General features: G+C 46.1%; 1 protein-coding gene across 1 annotated transcript in view; it reads left to right on the top strand.

Moving 5' to 3' along the window:
- sema3bl (sema domain, immunoglobulin domain (Ig), short basic domain, secreted, (semaphorin) 3bl) overlaps positions 1–17,119 on the top strand; it is a 203,379-nt gene that overhangs the window by 166,712 nt on the left and 19,548 nt on the right. The window contains exons 10-12 of the mRNA XM_070895589.1: positions 3,580–3,724; positions 6,172–6,403; positions 14,879–14,970. Of these exons, the coding sequence (XP_070751690.1) occupies positions 3,580–3,724; positions 6,172–6,403; positions 14,879–14,970 (469 nt within the window). The remainder of the gene's footprint in view (positions 1–3,579; positions 3,725–6,171; positions 6,404–14,878; positions 14,971–17,119) is intronic.

Here is a 17,119-nt window from a genome sequence, read left to right as displayed (position 1 = left end):
GTTAGACGCCATGGATGATGAATGCCATGATGTCATTGAAGATGGGATTCTGCTGCCAGTCCGTCTCTGAGCAGGAACATGTAAATCATGAAATACAGGATGAAGTGAAGATGGAGAGGCGTGGTCCCTCCCTTCATGACATGTTGTATGATGTGGCACTTTAAATTACTGCATTACTCTTTTAAACTCATATACATCAACTGTGGTTCCAAGTTCCACGTCAGAGAGCTGTGTACATAATTTGTGTGCTCCAGTGCTGAGCGAGTGCTGCATTGTCGGAGGTGCCATCTTTTAGATGAGACGTCAAACCGAGGCCCCGTCTGCTCTCTCAGGTGGTTGTAAAATATCCAACGGCACTATTTCGAAGAAGAGCAGGGGAGTTCTCCCCGTTGTCCTGACTGATATATATCCCTCAACCAACATCGCTAAAAGAGATTATCTGGTCATTTATCTCATTGCTGTTTGTGGGAGCTTGCTGTGCGCAAATTGCCTGCCACATTTCCTACATTACAACAGTGACTACACTTCAAAAAATACTTCATTGGTTGTAAAGCGCTTTGGGACTTCCTGAGGCCGTGAAAGGCGCTATAGATTTTTCTTTACATCTTTGACTTGAGAAGCCCATTGGATTAGTCACATTTTAACAAAAGTCCTATTTCTTTTCAGCTCATGGATGTAACTTCACACACCCAGTGATAGAAATTGGCATGCGTTCTGCCCATTTCTCGGGGGTAAAACGGACGCACAGCATTCCAATTTAGCTGTGGATAATCTTGCTCGAGACATTCCAGATATAAGTACTATATTAGTATTGAGTAGACTAGGCCTATATTCTCTATAGTTTAGAAGAATGAGAGATGTTCTCATTAAATCATACAAAATTCTTAAGGGGTTGACAGGGTTAATGCTGAGAAAATGTTTCCCCTGGCTGGGGAATCTAGAACACGGGGTCACAGCCTCAGAATAAGGGGTCGGCCATTTAGGACTGAGATGAGGAGAAATGTCTTCATTCAAAGGGTGGTAAATCTTTGGAATTCTGTACCCCAGAGAGCTGTGGATGCTCAGTCGTTTAGTACATTCAAGACAGAGGTCGATATATTATTGCGAACTAAGGGAATTAAGGAATGTGGAGATCAGGCGGGAAGACAAAGTTGAGGTACAAGATCAACCATGATCTTGTTGAATGGTGGAGCAGGCTCGAAGGGCCAAATGGCCTACTCCTGCTCCTATTTCTTATGTTCTTATGTTCTATATGATAACAATAAGTTTTAAATGACTATAGCCATTTAAAGTAAGCAAGTGATACCTCTGCTAAATACCGCACCAAGGAATGTCACAAACACAATAAGCTTGTATCCACTAATATCAGTCATTTCAAGACTTGTATCTATGCATAATTGGGATTAAGTATTAGGTTTAAGAATTTACTTTATGAGTTCATATAACATATGAACATATGAGAACAGAGGCCCAATGGTTTATGGTTATCAGATGGCCCCTAGATTAAGCTATAGTTTGATACGCAGTTCTTTGTAGTCCTAATAAAATAAACAGTGGTAATGATGGTTAAAGGTGGCAGCTGCCCTGTGTTGAGTTAGCTGATCTGATGCAAGTAGATGATGGGACTGTGAAATCCAGCTCAACGTCCCTGGACCGGGGAGCGGAAAGTCAGTCAGAGTTCAAACAGAAAATGCTGGAAATACTCAGCAGGTTAGGCAGCATCCGTGGAGAGAGAAACTGAGTTAACGTTTCGGGTCTGTGACCCTTCGTCAGAACTGGAAACATTCGAGATGTAACAGATTCTTAAGTGCAGTGAAAGGGGGAGGGGAGGAAAGGACAAAAGGGAAGGTCTGTGATAGGGCGAAAGGCAGGAGAGATTAGAGAGACAAAAGGGATAATCGGCAAAAATGAGATGGTTATGGAAAAAGTTAAGAAACTAAAGAGGAGTCTAGATAGGGTTTGAATGGTGGTATCATCACCAGCTGCCGTGGGAAAGGGAAAAAAGAGGGTTGTAAAAATGAAAAAAATATCGGCAGAGGTTATGGTCTGAAATTGTTGGACTCGATGTTGAGTCCAGAAGGCTGTAAAGTGGCGCAGTCAGAGTTCAATTTCAGTGACTCCTGCTGAAAGGGGTCGGTGTGGATGTCAAATGGGAATAGGATCAGCTGCGACTGTGAGGCCCCCATGGTCAACCAGGCATGAGTTCCTCTCTGTGCTACCTTAGTGCAGTTGTTTACTGATTTACTATAGGTATAGATATAGATTAAATAGGGATAAGCTTTTTTATATTTGTTCTTGGGAACATAGGAACAAGAGGAGGCTATTCAGCCCCTGGAGCCTGTCCACCATTCAGTGAGATCATGGTTGATCTGTGATCCATCTCCATATACTCACCTTTGGCCCACATCCCTTAATACCTTTGATTAACAGAAATCTATCAATCTCAGATTTAAACTTAACAATAATCGAGCAACTACAATCGTTGTTTGCGGAAGAGAGCTCCAAACTTCTACCACCCTTTGTGTGTAGAAGTGTTTCCTAACTTCACTCCTGAAAGGCCTGGCTCTAATTTTTAGTGAATGTCCCCCTAGTCCTAGAATCCCCAACCAGCGGAAATAGTTTCTCTCTATCTACCCTATCTGTTCCCCCTTAATATCTTGAAAACTTTGATCAAATCACCCCTTAATCTTCTAAATTCCAGGGAATACATAAGAAATAGGAGCAGGCCATACAGCCTCTCAAGCCTGCTCCACCATTCAATAAGATCAATGCAACCCTAGTTTGTGTAATCTATCCTTGAAGTCCAGGTATCATTCTGGTAAACCTACGCTGCACTCCCTCCAAGGCCAATATATCCTTACTAAGGTGTGGTGCCCAGAACAGCTCACAGTGCTCCAGGTGTGGTCTGACCAGGGCTTTGTATAGCTGTAGCATGACTTCTAACCCCTTGTATTCTAGTCCTCTAGATATAAAGGCCAGCATTCTATTAGCCTTTTTGATTATTTTTTGTACTTGTTCATGACATTTTAATGATCTATGTACATGTCTCTTTGCACTGCTACTGTGTCTAGCTAGTCACCATTTTGGGATGTGAGTGACACTGGCAAGGCAGCACTTTTTGACCTTCCCCAGTTGACCTGAGAGCATTAAGAGTCAACCACCTAGTGTGGGACTGGAGTCACACGTAGCCCAGACCAAACCAGGATGACAGGCCCATCCTGAAGGACATTAGTGCCCTAGTTAGGTTCTTACAACAACCCAGCAGCTTTCATGGTCATGTTTCCTTTGGTCCGAGTCCACAAATTACTAGATTGATGAATTTAATTTCACAACTTGCCCGAGTGAGATTTGAACTCGCAACTTCTGGCTTGTTAGTCTAGTGTCGTAATCACTAGGCTATGTATGGGCCAATGCTGCAACTGGGGCTAAATGACAATGAGTTGTAGACCATAGGTAGTGGTTGCAGCAAGAGAGAATACATGGACTAGTTCCAATTTGAAATGCAGACCAAAATCTTTGCAAAGCAAAGGATATTATGTTGATATTTGACTGTTTATTATATTGTAAATATTATTTCAGTAATGTATTCCAAGGCTATGCTGTCTGTGTGTATCGAATGGCTGATATACGGGAGGTGTTCAATGGACCATATGCACACAAGGAAGGGCCTGACTATCAGTGGACAGCTTATGAGGGCAAAGTGCCTTACCCAAGGCCAGGATCTGTGAGTATCCTTGCATAGAAAAATCAGTAAATGCTGTTCTGGTATCTCCATACCGTCTGATTTATAACTGTACTGCAGAGAGAAACTAGTCAACAAATCCTTACATCCTCTGTTGCAATGTAATTGTTTTTGTTTTTTATTTTATTGCGCAGGTTTCTATCTCTGCATGTTTCATTCTGAGGCTGCTGACATGCTCCTGACGTTCTTTGACCTACTGGGCAGCCTGATGACTTGCTCCTGGTATTATTTGACCGAGCTGTTTTCAAATTTGTTGTCAAATTATTCCATGGCATCGCCCCTCCCTATCTCTGTAATCTCCTCCAGCCCCACAACCCCCCGAGATGTCTGCGCTCCTCTAATTCTGCCCTCTTGAGCATCCCTGATTATAATAACTCAACCATTGGTGGCCGTGTCTTCTGTTGACTAGGCCCCAAGCTCTGGAGCTCCCTGCCTGAACCTCTCTGCCTCTCTACCTCTCTTTCCTCCTTTAAGATGCTCCTTAAAACCTACCTCTTTGACCAAGCTTTTGGTCACCTGCCCTAATTTCTCCTTATGTGGCTTGGTGTCAAATTTGTTGTCTTCTAATATTCCTGTGAAGCGCCTTGGGACATTTTACTATGTTAAAGGTGCTATATAAATACAAGTTGTTGTTGTATTATGTCAGTAATGTATTCCAAGGCTACGCCGTTTGTGTGTGTGGTATGGCTGATGTACGGGAGGAATTCAATGGACCATACGCACACAAGGAAGCGCCTGACTATCAGTGGACAGCTTATGAGGGAGGGCAGGCTGGTGACCCGCTCCTGGCATTTGGCAGTGTTTATTTGTTGTTTGTCAGGAGCTGTACCGGAATGGCCCAGGTTCGATGCCCAATTACCTCAACTCAACTTGCTGAGAGCCAATGGGTTGCGCCACTCTAAACACCTCTTTTTTAAATACATTGATGTCTGTCGCCACATGTACTGAGGTCATGTGCGTAGTCTCGACAGATGACCGGTGACAGCACTGGCAGACAGAAAGACTAGGATTGGGTACACATTGCATATGAAACCAGAAAAGACCATTACGCCAATCAAGCCCATTCCTTCCACTGATCGTCCATCGTGGCCTCCTGAATGAGATTTCTGTGCAAATATTCTACATTCTGGACCAGTAATGCAGAGGTCTGGACTAATTATCCAGGGAATGTGAGTTCAATCCCACCATGACAGTTTGAGAATTTGAATTCAGCTTAAAAAAAATAAGAAATATTAAAACTTGTACCAAAAAAATTGGCCATGAAGATGTCGGATTGTCATAAAAACCCAATTAGTTCACTAATGTCCTTTAGGGAAGTGTAATGTATTCACTTCATGGTTTCTTTGCTTAAGAATTCATAGCAACACATTGCTATTAAGAACTAGTTGGTTTATTAACAAAGGTTTAACAATCACACTACACATTACCAGTTCATCCACTAGGCTCACAACTGCATGCCTCGTCATGGATGACTTAGACCCAACTGACTGGGGTTTTATTGAGTCTTGTGAACATCACGTGACTGGCTAAGCCACTCACAATGCTACAGCTCAACAAACCCGTGAGCTCTACATTACAGGAAGGAAAGCGGCCTCCTTACCTGGTCTGGCCTACACGTGATTCCGGTGCCATACCAATGTGGTTGACCCTTAACGTAACGTGACGTGACCGAGCAAGCCACGCAGTTGTATCATCGGTTCACGAAGAAGACTCATCACCATCTTCTCAAATGCAACTAGGGATGGGCAGTAAATGCCGACCTTGCCAATGGCACCCACATTCCGGGAAACTCCAGAACGTGTATCTATCTCCATGTCGCCAACTCTACCTCTGCTGTCCCTTGACAAATCAGCCCTCCTTTCCAAGCCGAGGAATCGTATCCCAGTTGCTATTGGCGTATGTGTTAATGCATGTCCCCCATAGCCTTCATCCCCAGGCATTTACCCAACTCTTTTCTGAAAGAGTGAATAGACCTCAAATATCAAGCAGTTCATGTTACTATTAGCAAATCTAATTGACAGGGTAGATGCTGAGAGGTTGTTTTCCCTGGCTGGAATGTCTGGAACTGGGGGCACAGTCTCAGGATAAGGGGGTCGGCAATTTAAGACAAAGATGAAGAGGAATTTCTTCACTCAGAGGGTTGTGAATCTTTGGAATTCTCTGCCCCAGAGGGCTGTGGATGCTGAGACTCTGAATATATTCAAGGTGGAGATCGCTAGATTTTTGGAGTCTAGGGGAATCAAGGGATATGGAGATTGGGCGAGGTCGATGATCACCCATGATCTTATTGAATGGCGGAGCAGGCTCACAGGGTTATATGGCCTACTCCTGCTCCTAATTCTTATGTTCTTATGTTCTAATAATGAAATCCATCACCCATCTTCCATGCGCTGTTGCCAATTCCCTTTCTTTGCTCTGTTCTCCGGCAGTGTCCCAGTAAGATCACCACCCAGCCCAGCCGGCAATACACCAGCACCAAGGACTACCCAGACGACGTCCTCCATTTTGCTCGCAGCCACCCTCTCATGTTCCAGTCGGTGTCACCGATAAATCAGCATCCGGTGCTCATCAAAACCAACGTCCAGTACAAAATGACGCAGATCGTGGTGGACCGGGTGGCGGCAGAAGATGGGCAGTATGACGTCATGTTCATTGGGACAGGTATGTTGTATGTCGGTGAGATCAAGGCTTGCTAAACCACAGGCACTGCGATGACTGCACGGTATTTAGAATTGCATAGAATTTTTCAGTACAGAAACAGGCCATTCGGGCCAATTGGTCTTTGCCGGCGTTTATGATCCACACCAGTTTCCTCCCATCCCTCTTCATCTCACCCTATCAGCATATCCTTCCAATCCTTTCGCCCTAATGTGTTTATCTAGATTCCCCTTAAATGCATCTATGCTTTTTGCCTCAACTACTCCCTGTGGTAGCAAGCTCCACATTCTCACCACTCTCTGGGTAAAGAGTTTCTCCTGAATTCCCTACTGGATTTATTCATTATGATCTTATATATAATGGCACCTAATTCTGTTCTCCCCCACAAGTGGAAATATCTTCTCCACTTCTACACTGTCAGACTCTTTCAGAATCTTAAAGTCCTCTATCTGGTCACCCCTCAGTCTTCTAGAGAAAAGAACCCCAGCCTAGTCAGTCTTTCCTGATAGTTCTAACCTCTCAGTTTCAGTATCATTGTTGCAAATCATTTTTGCACCTTCCCCAGTGTACCTATTTCTTTTTTCTAAGACGAAGACCAGACAGTGCACAGTACTCCAAGTATGGTCTCACCAAGGTTCTATACAAGAATGACCTGAAACGTGCTCATGGGAACATAGGAACAGCAGTCAACCATTCAGCCCCTTGAGCCTGTTCCGCCATTCAATGAGATCATGGCTGATCTGCGATCTAACTCAATATACCCACATTTTCTCCCTCATGGAGACCCTCCCCCAGACCAGGAAAGTGGTGGCAGAGGACATGTGCCAACTGAGGACACCGTATGTGTGGCCTGCCTACATGGTTAGACGTTCTTCTGCATTGTGCACACTGAGTGGGCAGAAAGCTGGACACCAAAGTAGGCGTGCGACTATGATCAGCCAAGGCACAGATGCCACCTTGATGGGTGAAGTGATCTCTCTTTCAGGAGAATGGGGTGTCCTGTTTTCTATGGTGAACATCCAGCAATAATGACCACTGCTATTCCACTCCATCTAAAGTGCTTGATCCAACAGATAGAATTGAACTCCCCTTCTTTCCCCATTTCTTCTGGAGGGATTGATTCATGTGGGGCAGTTGCCACTTTTGTACTCCCTTTCCCAAATGACAGCTCTTCACACGTGAGCTTGGCAGTGGGTGTTGTCGTGCTTTTCAACCATGGGGGTATATCACAGCCAAGTTCGACCCTGTTCTAACCCAGGCTCCACACCTCCACTCAGTCCAGTAGGGCTCAGTGGACAGCGATCCAGATTGGGAACCATGCGGAATGTTTCCTTCAGCTGCATGTCCACTCACAACTCTGCATAGAGTCATAGAAAATAGGTGCAGGAGTAGGCCGTTCGGCCCTTCGAGCCTGCACCACCATTCAATAAGATCATGGCTGATTATTCCCTCAGTACTCCTTTCCTGCTTTCTCTCCATACCCCTTGATCTCTTTAGCCGTAAGGGCCATATCTAACGCCCTCTTGAATATATCCAACGAACTGGCATCAACAACTCTCAGTGGCAGGGAATTCCACAGGTTAACAACTCTGAGTGAAGAAGTTTCTCCTCATCTCAGTCCTAAATGGCCTACCCCTTATCCTAAGACCGTGTCTCCTGGTTCTGGACTTTCCCAACATCGGGAACATTCTTCCCGCATCTAACCTGTCCAGTCCCGTCAGAATCTTATACATTTCTATGAGATCCCCTCTCATCCTTCTAGACTCCAATGTATAAAGGCCCAGTTCATCCAATCTCTCCTCATATGTCAGTTCAGCCATCCCTGGAATCAGTCTGGTGAACCTTCCTCAATAGCAAGATTAGGAGACCAAAACTGAACACAATATTCCAGGTGAGGCCTCACCAAGGCCCTGTACAACTGCAGTAAGACCTCCCTGCTCCTATACTCAAATCCCCTAGTTATGAAGGCCAACATGCCATTTGTCTTCTACCAGAAATGCGAGAGTACACATATAGGCCAACACCAACGCAGCTCCAGTGCAGCCTGCTCACCGGCTTTTAAATAGGAAATACCCTGCATGCGCTGTATTTTGAATGGGTCACCCAGCCTCTTAAAGGGGAAACGTGCACTAGAAAGAAATTAAAGGGAACATTTTTTTTTATTCACGGGACGTAGGCGTCGCTGCCATCCCGAATTTCCCTTGTGCAGGTGGTGGTGAGCCGCCGCCTTAAACCGCTGCAGTCTGTGTGTTGAAGGAACTCGCACAGTGCTGACTTTGTTGTAGTGGTTTGGTACGACTGAGTGGCTTGCTAGGCCATTTCAGAGGGCAGTTAAGTGTCAACCACATTGCTGTGGGTCTGGAGTCACATATAGGCCAGACCAGGTAAGGATGGCAGATTTCCTTCCCTGAAGGACATTAGTGAACCAGATGGGTTTTCCGCCAATCTGGTAGTTTCGTGGTCATCATTGGTCATACTAGCTTTTTAAAAAAAAATTCCAGATTTATTTAATTAACTGTAGTGGGATTTGAACTCATGTCATACAAATTATTAGTCTAAGCCCCTAGATTACTAGTCCAGTAACAATACCACTAAGCTATCATACCCTGCGACCTGAACTGAGTTTTTTTAGCTTTTCACCATAACCCAAAGATGCTAAGATCAACTGTAAAACCCCTACACTTCCTCAACTTAGGTTGGTCTGTACTGAGTTAGGTTACTTGTCATCCTTCAGATGATACAGCAAAACGAGGCCCCCCCCCCTGATGAGATGCTGGCTGGGAATTCCTCAGAACGGCTCCCACTCTGCCGCCGAGCTTTGCCGGGTGTGCCGGAAACCCGGAAACCCTGTTTCGGCCAGCGAGGAAAATTCCCGGCTGTCCAAGTAAGGTTCAGTTTGGCCTGTTGCAACACTGCAGGCAGAGGTTCTCGATTTCACGGCCCGGTTTGAGGAAGAGTAGGGAGTTCTCCCAACATTCGCCCCTCAATAGAGACCACGGATTCATTGGCCATCCGGGTCATTGTGCGTGGTGGGATCTTGCTGTGCATAAATGGGCCGGTGCACATTAGCCCGCGTGGCAACATGTGACTGGATTTCAACGTGAACCACTTCCAGATGTCGCTTGGAGAGGTGGTGAGTCGTTGTGTAAATACAGCTCTTTCTTTCTTGGACTCCAGATTTTCCTGGGATCTGTTCAGCTCGATTCCACACTTGGCAGTGCATGTACCCACAGAGCCCTTGGAACCACTTTCATTATTAACTTTTAAAGTTCCGTAAACTCTTCTTGGTGCTTCCAGATCTGCCAGCTATACTAACAGAGAACATGTCATGTCACTTCTTGTTGAACTCCACTCCATGGGTTCAAAAACCAGCTGGTGAGAAAAACATTTCCTATTGAACCTACTCCTTCCACACTGAGATGATTCTTCTGAGATATTACACTTAACTGTGGAACGGAAATTTCAGCCCCTGCACACAACCTTAAACTCCTCACACTTAAACACTACTTAAGCTGTCCACTTATAGTAAACCTGAGTCAGTATTTTTCCAAATAAATTGGTTTCCAGTCGAGAGAGAAGATCCAAATTACGCAATATCAGATTTATACCTAACAGGCCGGTACTACACACAGAAACCTGTCTGGTCACAAAGGGGCTATCCAGTCTGGGAGTGTGCACGTGTGGACTCAGCATGTGACAGCTGTGCGTGTGAAAACTATCCAGTTTGGGACTGCGTATATAAGAACATAAGAATTAGGAGCAGGAGTAGGCCATACTCTGTATTGGTGAGGCCACACCTGGAATACTGCGTGCAGTTTTGGTTTCCATATTTATGAAAGGATATACTTGCTTTGGAGGCAGTTCAGAGAAGGTTCACAAAGTTGATTCCAGAGATGAGGGGGTTGACTTATGAGGAAAGGTTGAGTAGGTTGGGCCTCTACTCATTAGAATTCAGAATAATGAGAGATGATTTTATCGCAACGTATAAGATTATGAGGGAGCTTGACAAGGTGGATGAAGAGAGGATGTTTCCACTGATAGGGGAGACTAGAACTAGAGGGCATGATCTTAGAATAAGGGGCTGCTCATTTAAAACAGAGATAAGGAGAAATTTCTTCTCTCAGAGGATTGTAAATCTGTGAAATTCACTGCCTCAGAGAGCTGTGGAAGCTGGGTCATTGAATAAATTTAAGACAGAAATAGACAGTTTCTTAAACGATAGGGGAATAAGAGGTTATGGAGAGCGGGCAGAGAAGTGGAGCTGAGTCGTTGATCGGATCAGCTATGATCGTATTAAATGGCGGAGCAGGCTCTCGGGGCTATATGGCCTACTCCTGTTCCTATTTCTTATGTTTCTATATGGCCCGTCGAGCCTGCTCCTCCATTCAATGAGATCATGGCTGATCTTCAACCTCAACTCCACCTTCCTGCACTATCCCCATATCCCTCGATTCCCCTAGAGTGCAAAAATCTATCTATCTCAGCCTTGAATATATTCAATGACTCAGTATCCACATGTGCGAGCTCTCCAGTCTGGGACTGTGTATATGAGGCTGCTCGGTCAGGGATGTCCTGTTTGGTGGTGTGTCTGTCCGGTCTGTACGTGAGTCTGTCGGATCAGCACTTTGCGTGTAAAGACATTGCGTGTGAGGCTGTTACGTGTGAGCTGTCTAGCCTCATGCTGTGTGTGTCTGAGTTTCCAGATCTGGCACTGTGCATTCTTAAGTGTTGGTCAGTCTGGTGATTTAGTCCCACTCCAGGGACTTGAGCACAAAGAAATCTCAGTTGACACTCCCAGTGTAGTGATGAGGGGGCGCTGCACTGTCGGAGGTGCCGTCTTTCAGATGAGACGTTAAACCGAGGCCCCGCCTGCTCAGTCAAGTGGACATAAAGGATCCTTACACGCAAAGTCCTGATCGGACAGCCTCACATACAGACCGGACAGACACACCACCAAACAGGACAGCCCTGACCGAGCAGCCTCATATACGCAGTCCCAAACTGGATAGTTTTCACATGCATAGCCGTCACATGCTGAGTCCGCACGTGCACACTCCCAGACTGGACAGCCCTCTTGTGACCAGACAGGTTTCGTGTGCAGTACAAACCCGATATTGCGTAGTTTGGATCTTCTCTCTCTTCTGGAAACCAATTTATTTGGAAGAAGAGCAAGGGAGTTATCCCCTGGTGTCCTAATATTTATCCCTCAATCAACATAACAAAAACAACAGATTATCTGGTCATTATCACATTGCTGTTTGTGGGGGCTTGCTTGTGCGCAAATTGGCTGCCACGTTTCCCACATTACAGCAGTAACTACACTCCAAAAAGTACTTCATTGGCTGTAAAGCGTTTTGAGACGTCCGGTGGTCATGAAAGGTGCTATATAAATGCAAGTCTTTCTTTCTTTAGTGCATGAGCAGTTGTGGGTTTCTTTAATAACCACTCATGCCTTTAAGTGTCAGCTGTGGCTCAGTGGGTAGCATCTCACTTCTGTATCAGCAGCTTGTGTATTCAAACCCCACTCCAGGACTTGAGCATGTAACATAGGCTGGCACTCCAGTGCAGTACTGAGGGAGTGCTGCGCTGTCAGAGGTACCGTCCTTCAGATGAGATGCTAAGCCACGGGCTCGGGTGGATGTAAAAGATCTCACAAAACATTTTGAAGAGCAGGTGAGTTCTCCCAGTGTCCTCTTCAACAAACAACACCCTAAAAAAAATATTTAACTGGTCTCGTTACTGTTTGTGGGATCTTGCTGTGCACATAGGTTGTCTCATTTGCAGGCTTGTCAATACATTTCAAATCATAACCAGTGTGAAGCACTTTGTGATGTTCTCAGTCACGTGATAAGACGTTATATATATTTCCAACCAGTACAAGAGAGAATAAATCTATATTGCGTTAAATATGGTTCAATTTCCTGTTCCCTTTTATTTTCAACCCAAGTCTTAGATCCATTTTCCCCGCAATAACTGCACAATTTGTTGATCGATAAGAGGACAGGCCATCAGCTCTTCTGTCTTCGTCAATGGACAATGCTGCTCCAGCAGACTCTTGTTGGAGACTCATTTCTCATTAAGTTTGACATTTGGGGTGTAATTTTCCGAGGTCACACTACTGGCAGCGCTCGTCATCATCCGCAAAATACTGGCAGATCGCGGGGCCACTTGGGTTCTCTGTGTCGAAGCCCACCCCTTGATAACCAAATGCCCCAAACCTGTGGAATGTTGAACCTGGGTCGTGTATTGTGTCTGGGGATTCCCTGCGCGATGAGGCTAAGCAGAGGCTCGTGTCCCCCTCCCACCGACATGGTTACATAAAGCAGCACAGTGCTACAGATTGCTCATTCACTGAGCGCTCTTTGTTTAGCTCTGGAAATATCAAAATTAACAAAACCCAAGCCCTTGCAAAGTGAGCGCCAGAGGCCTGGCCTTGCCAAGAACCCACAGCCGTCAACTCAACAAACAATCCAGCTGTCAAAAACTATTTTGTTTCCTCAGCTTTTTAATAAAGTATTTCTTTCCCTCTGTCTCATAAATGTTACTTGGTGACTGAGAGTATTGTACTCTCTTTTTTCCTAGCACCAACTAGGCAGTCAATGGGAGAGAGTGGTGCGGGCTGACTTAACCTCCTTGAGGCTTAGTTATAATTTAGTACAGCGTGTTCTTCCTGGAGGTAGGATGGATCTAACACCCTTCCCCATCTATAGGCCGACTGTAAGTTGGGAACTCTTCCTGTCTGGCATGCCAGCACCCCATGGCATGGCCAATCAGTACAATACGATGGCATGCCATTTGACATCACTACTATCTAAATTTTGCGGGGTCGGGAGGAGGGAGAAAATTGTGGTGAGACTGTGGAAAGAAATAACTTGCATTTCTATAGCGTCCTTCACAATCTCGGGAAGTCCCAAAGCACTTTACAGCCAATGAAGTACTTTTAGAAGTGTAGTTACCGTTGAAAACACACAGCCAATTTTCACACAGCGAGATCCCACAATTAGCAATGTGGTAATTTTTTTTTTATTCATGGAATGTGGGCATCGTTGGCAAAGCTGGCAAAGCAGCATTTATTGCCCATCCCTAATTGCCCCTTGAGAAGGTGGTGTGAGCTACTTTCTTGACAACTGAGTGACTTGCCAGTAGCCATTTCATAGGGCAGTTAAGAGTCAAACACATTGCAGTGGGTCTGGAGTCACATATAGGCCAGAAGATTTCCTTCCCTAAATGACCTTAGTGAACCAGATGTTTTTTTAAAATTTGTTCCTGGGATGTGGGTGTCGCGGGCAAGGCCAGCGTTTATTGCCCATCCCTAAATTGCCCTTGAGAAGGTGGTAGAAAGCCGCCTTCATAAACCGCTGTAGTCCTTGTGGTGAAGGAACTCCCACAGTGCTGTTAGGGAGGGAGTTCCAGGATTTTGACCCAGCGATGATGAAGGAACGACCGATATATTTCCAAGTCAGGATGGTGTGTGTGACTTGGAGGGGAACTTGCAGGTGATGGTGTTCCAATGCACCTGTTGCCCTCGTCCTTCTAGGTGGTAGAGGTCACGGGTTTCGGAGGTGCTGCAGTGCATCTTGTAGATGGTGCACACTGCAGCCACAGTGCGCTGGTGGTGAATGGAATGCCAATTAAGTGGGCTGCTTTGTTCTGGATGGTGTCAAGTTTCTTGAGTGTTGTTGGAGCTGCAATCATTCAGACAAGGCACCCCTGACTTGTGCCTTGTAGATGGTGGAAAGACTTTAGGGAGTTAGCAGGTGAGACACTCACCACAGAATACATAGCCTCTGACCTGCTCTTGTTGCCACAGTATTTATGTGGCTGGCCCAGTTAAGTTTCTGGTCAATAGTGACCCCCAGGATGTTGATGGTGGGGAATTCAGCAATGGTAATGCCGTTGAATGTCAGGGGACGGTGGTTAGACTCTCACTTGTTGGAGATGATCATTGCCTGACACTTGTGTGGCACGATTATTACTTATTAGCCCAAGCCTGAATATCATCCAGATTTTGCTGCAATCCAGAAGTTTCATGGTCACCATTACTGATACTAGCTTTTTATTCCAGATTTATTTAATTAACTGAATTTAAATTCCACAGCTGCCCTGGTAGGATTTGATCTCGAGTCTCCGTATCATTAGTCCAGTAACATAACCACCATGCCACCGTTCCCATTGACCAGATAATCTGTTTTTGTTATGTTGATTGAGGGATAAATATTGGCCAGGACGCCGGGGATAACTCCCCTGCTCTTCTTCAAAATAGTGTCGTGGGATCTTTTACATCCACCTATAGAGGTCAAAGTGGAGGAGAGCAGGACTGGATTCAACAAGATGTGAAGTCCACAAAATGTCAGCAGATGAAGGATGTGGAAAATGAACAAAAAATGTTAAATAAATGTCCTTATTTCCTTTGTTTCTCCTAAATTCCATTTGCTCAAGAGGAATTTCAAGCGTGGCTGGTGTTTTCTTCCCCTGCAGATACCGGGGTGGTCCTGAAGACCATTGCCCTGCGGAAGGGGAATGCAGTGCAGAGTGAGGAAGTGATTCTGGAAGAGCTCCAGGTGTTTAAGGTATTCAGCGTACCCTGTTGTGTCATTGAGCCATATTCTGACAACAATGGATCATCAATTAACATTGGGCTCAATTTTGCCCAGTATTTGCGCCATTTTTTTTGGAGCAGGCTGCTTTTTCTGGCCTAACTTAAAAATCCCCAGTTTCCCCAATCAATTTGCACCAGCGTAACTCAGTTAGTTACGAATTTTTTAAGTACGTTTTTTTTCAGCCAAAGGGGGCATAACCAGCCACCTACGCCACTTCTGGCCATTTAGGGAAGTTTGACCAGCTGAGAGTTACTCCAGTTCTGATTAGGCCAGCGTATGTGGCCTGTCCTGAAAAACCTTCCCTAGAGTTAAGTAAATCGGCGCAGGTAAGGAAAGCGGCGCAATAGATGCCCGGACACACTGAAAGAATTGAAAAACACATAGCAGCAACTTACCTCCAACCCCGCCTGAAGGCTGTCCGATTAAAATCACAGTCCCCGGTTCACACACACAGTCTGGTCCCAGGAGAGAGAGCCGATCCCCGGTTCACACACACAGGAAGGCTGTTCGGTTCCATTCTCAGTCCCCGGTTCGGGGAAGAGAGAGAGAGAGAGAGAGAGAGAGAGAGAGACCCGAACCGGCGACCTACAATGGGACCGGACTGGACAGCCTTCGGGCGGGGTTGGAGGTAAGGTGGTGCTCTGTGGTTTTCAATTCTTTTAATGTGTTGGGAGCTGGCTGTCTGTTTCACATTGCAGCCTCAGCTTGCATTGTGTCCCTGGTTACCATGGCAGCCCGATCTTTTTGGCGCAGATCAAAGCTCCTCGGGTTAGGCCATGCCAAAATAAAGAGATCCAATGGGGAAACTTACTGTTTTTTTGGCGTAACTGGGCCCCAAAAAATCAAGCGTAACTCTTCAAGTATGCCAAAGAAATGTCGTCAAAGGTGTAAGATAGCTTCTCCTTTTTGTTACAAAACTCATGTTGTTCCCGCTGTTCTCAATGGCTTCTTCCATTAATGATGCAATGAGGTGAATCTTAGGCACTTGTCCTTGGAAGCAATGCCCACAAGATCACGAGAGCTATAAATGAGGAGGTTGTTGAGCCAGGAAGGTTCTGCCATCTGCTTTTCGCAGCCTCCAATAGTTTTGTCCATGATTCCTGGCCGTTTGCCTCCACTCCCCGAACCGGAAGTCCATTCCACTTATGATCACATTTTGTGAAAGCTCTCCCTCTCATCCTGCTCGGCCTCTCCACCTCCTTGGATACTGCCAACCTCTCTTCCTCAAACGTCTCTCCTCTACACCTATCTCCCTGGCATCGCTCTCCCCTGGTTCTATTTGTAACCTTTCGAACAGTTGATAACACGTCATTACAAACAGTTTCTCCTCCACACAGTCACCCCAGGTCTCTATTCTTGGCTCCCTTCTCTGTGCCATTCACATGCCGCCCACCCTTAGGTGGCATCATCTAGAAGTATGGACCCCACCCCCCCAATAGCTTTTGCCACCCTCTCCAACTCCCTGACAGACATTAAGACCGGGATGGGCCACACTGCTCTACTCCCCAAGCTCAGCTTCCACTGCCATATCTAAACTGTCCCCAAGGCCACTTCCTTTCACCTCCAAAACATCTTCTGTCTCCACCCGTAACTCTGCCCAAAACCCTAATTCAATCCATTCACCACCAGGCTGAATTCTCCTTGATGGTCACCAGCCACCAATAGCCACAAGCTCTCCACAAAGCTACAGCTTGTGTCCTCACCTTATGATGTCAATAGGACCCCAGTTTTTGGAGATGAGAGTCTGGTTCGAGAGTAGAGATGAGAGGGGGGGTTGGGAGTGAGAGGGGGGGTTGGGGGTGAGAGGGGGGGTTGGAGGTGAGAAGGGGGGTTGGAGGTGAGAGGGGGGGTTGGAGGTGAGAGGGGGGGTTGGAGGTGAGAGGGGGGTTGGAGGTGAGAGGGGGTTTGGAGGTGAGAGGGGGTTTGGAGGTGAGAGGGGGGTTGGAGGTGAGAGGGGGGTTTGGAGGTGAAGGAGAGGTTGGAGGTGAGAGGGGGTTTGGAGGTGAGAGGGGGTTTGGAGGTGAGAGAGGGTTTGGAGGTGAGAGGGGGTTGGAGTCGGGGGAAGGGGGTTGGAGTCAGCAAAGAGGGTGGAGGCAGGGGAGGGGGGTTGGAGGTGAGA

Source organism: Pristiophorus japonicus, chromosome 12, assembly GCF_044704955.1.
Source record: "Pristiophorus japonicus isolate sPriJap1 chromosome 12, sPriJap1.hap1, whole genome shotgun sequence".
Lineage (NCBI taxonomy): Eukaryota > Metazoa > Chordata > Chondrichthyes > Pristiophoridae > Pristiophorus > Pristiophorus japonicus.
Note: the sequence above shows the minus strand (reverse complement) of the source record. Positions and strands in the feature narration are given on the sequence as shown.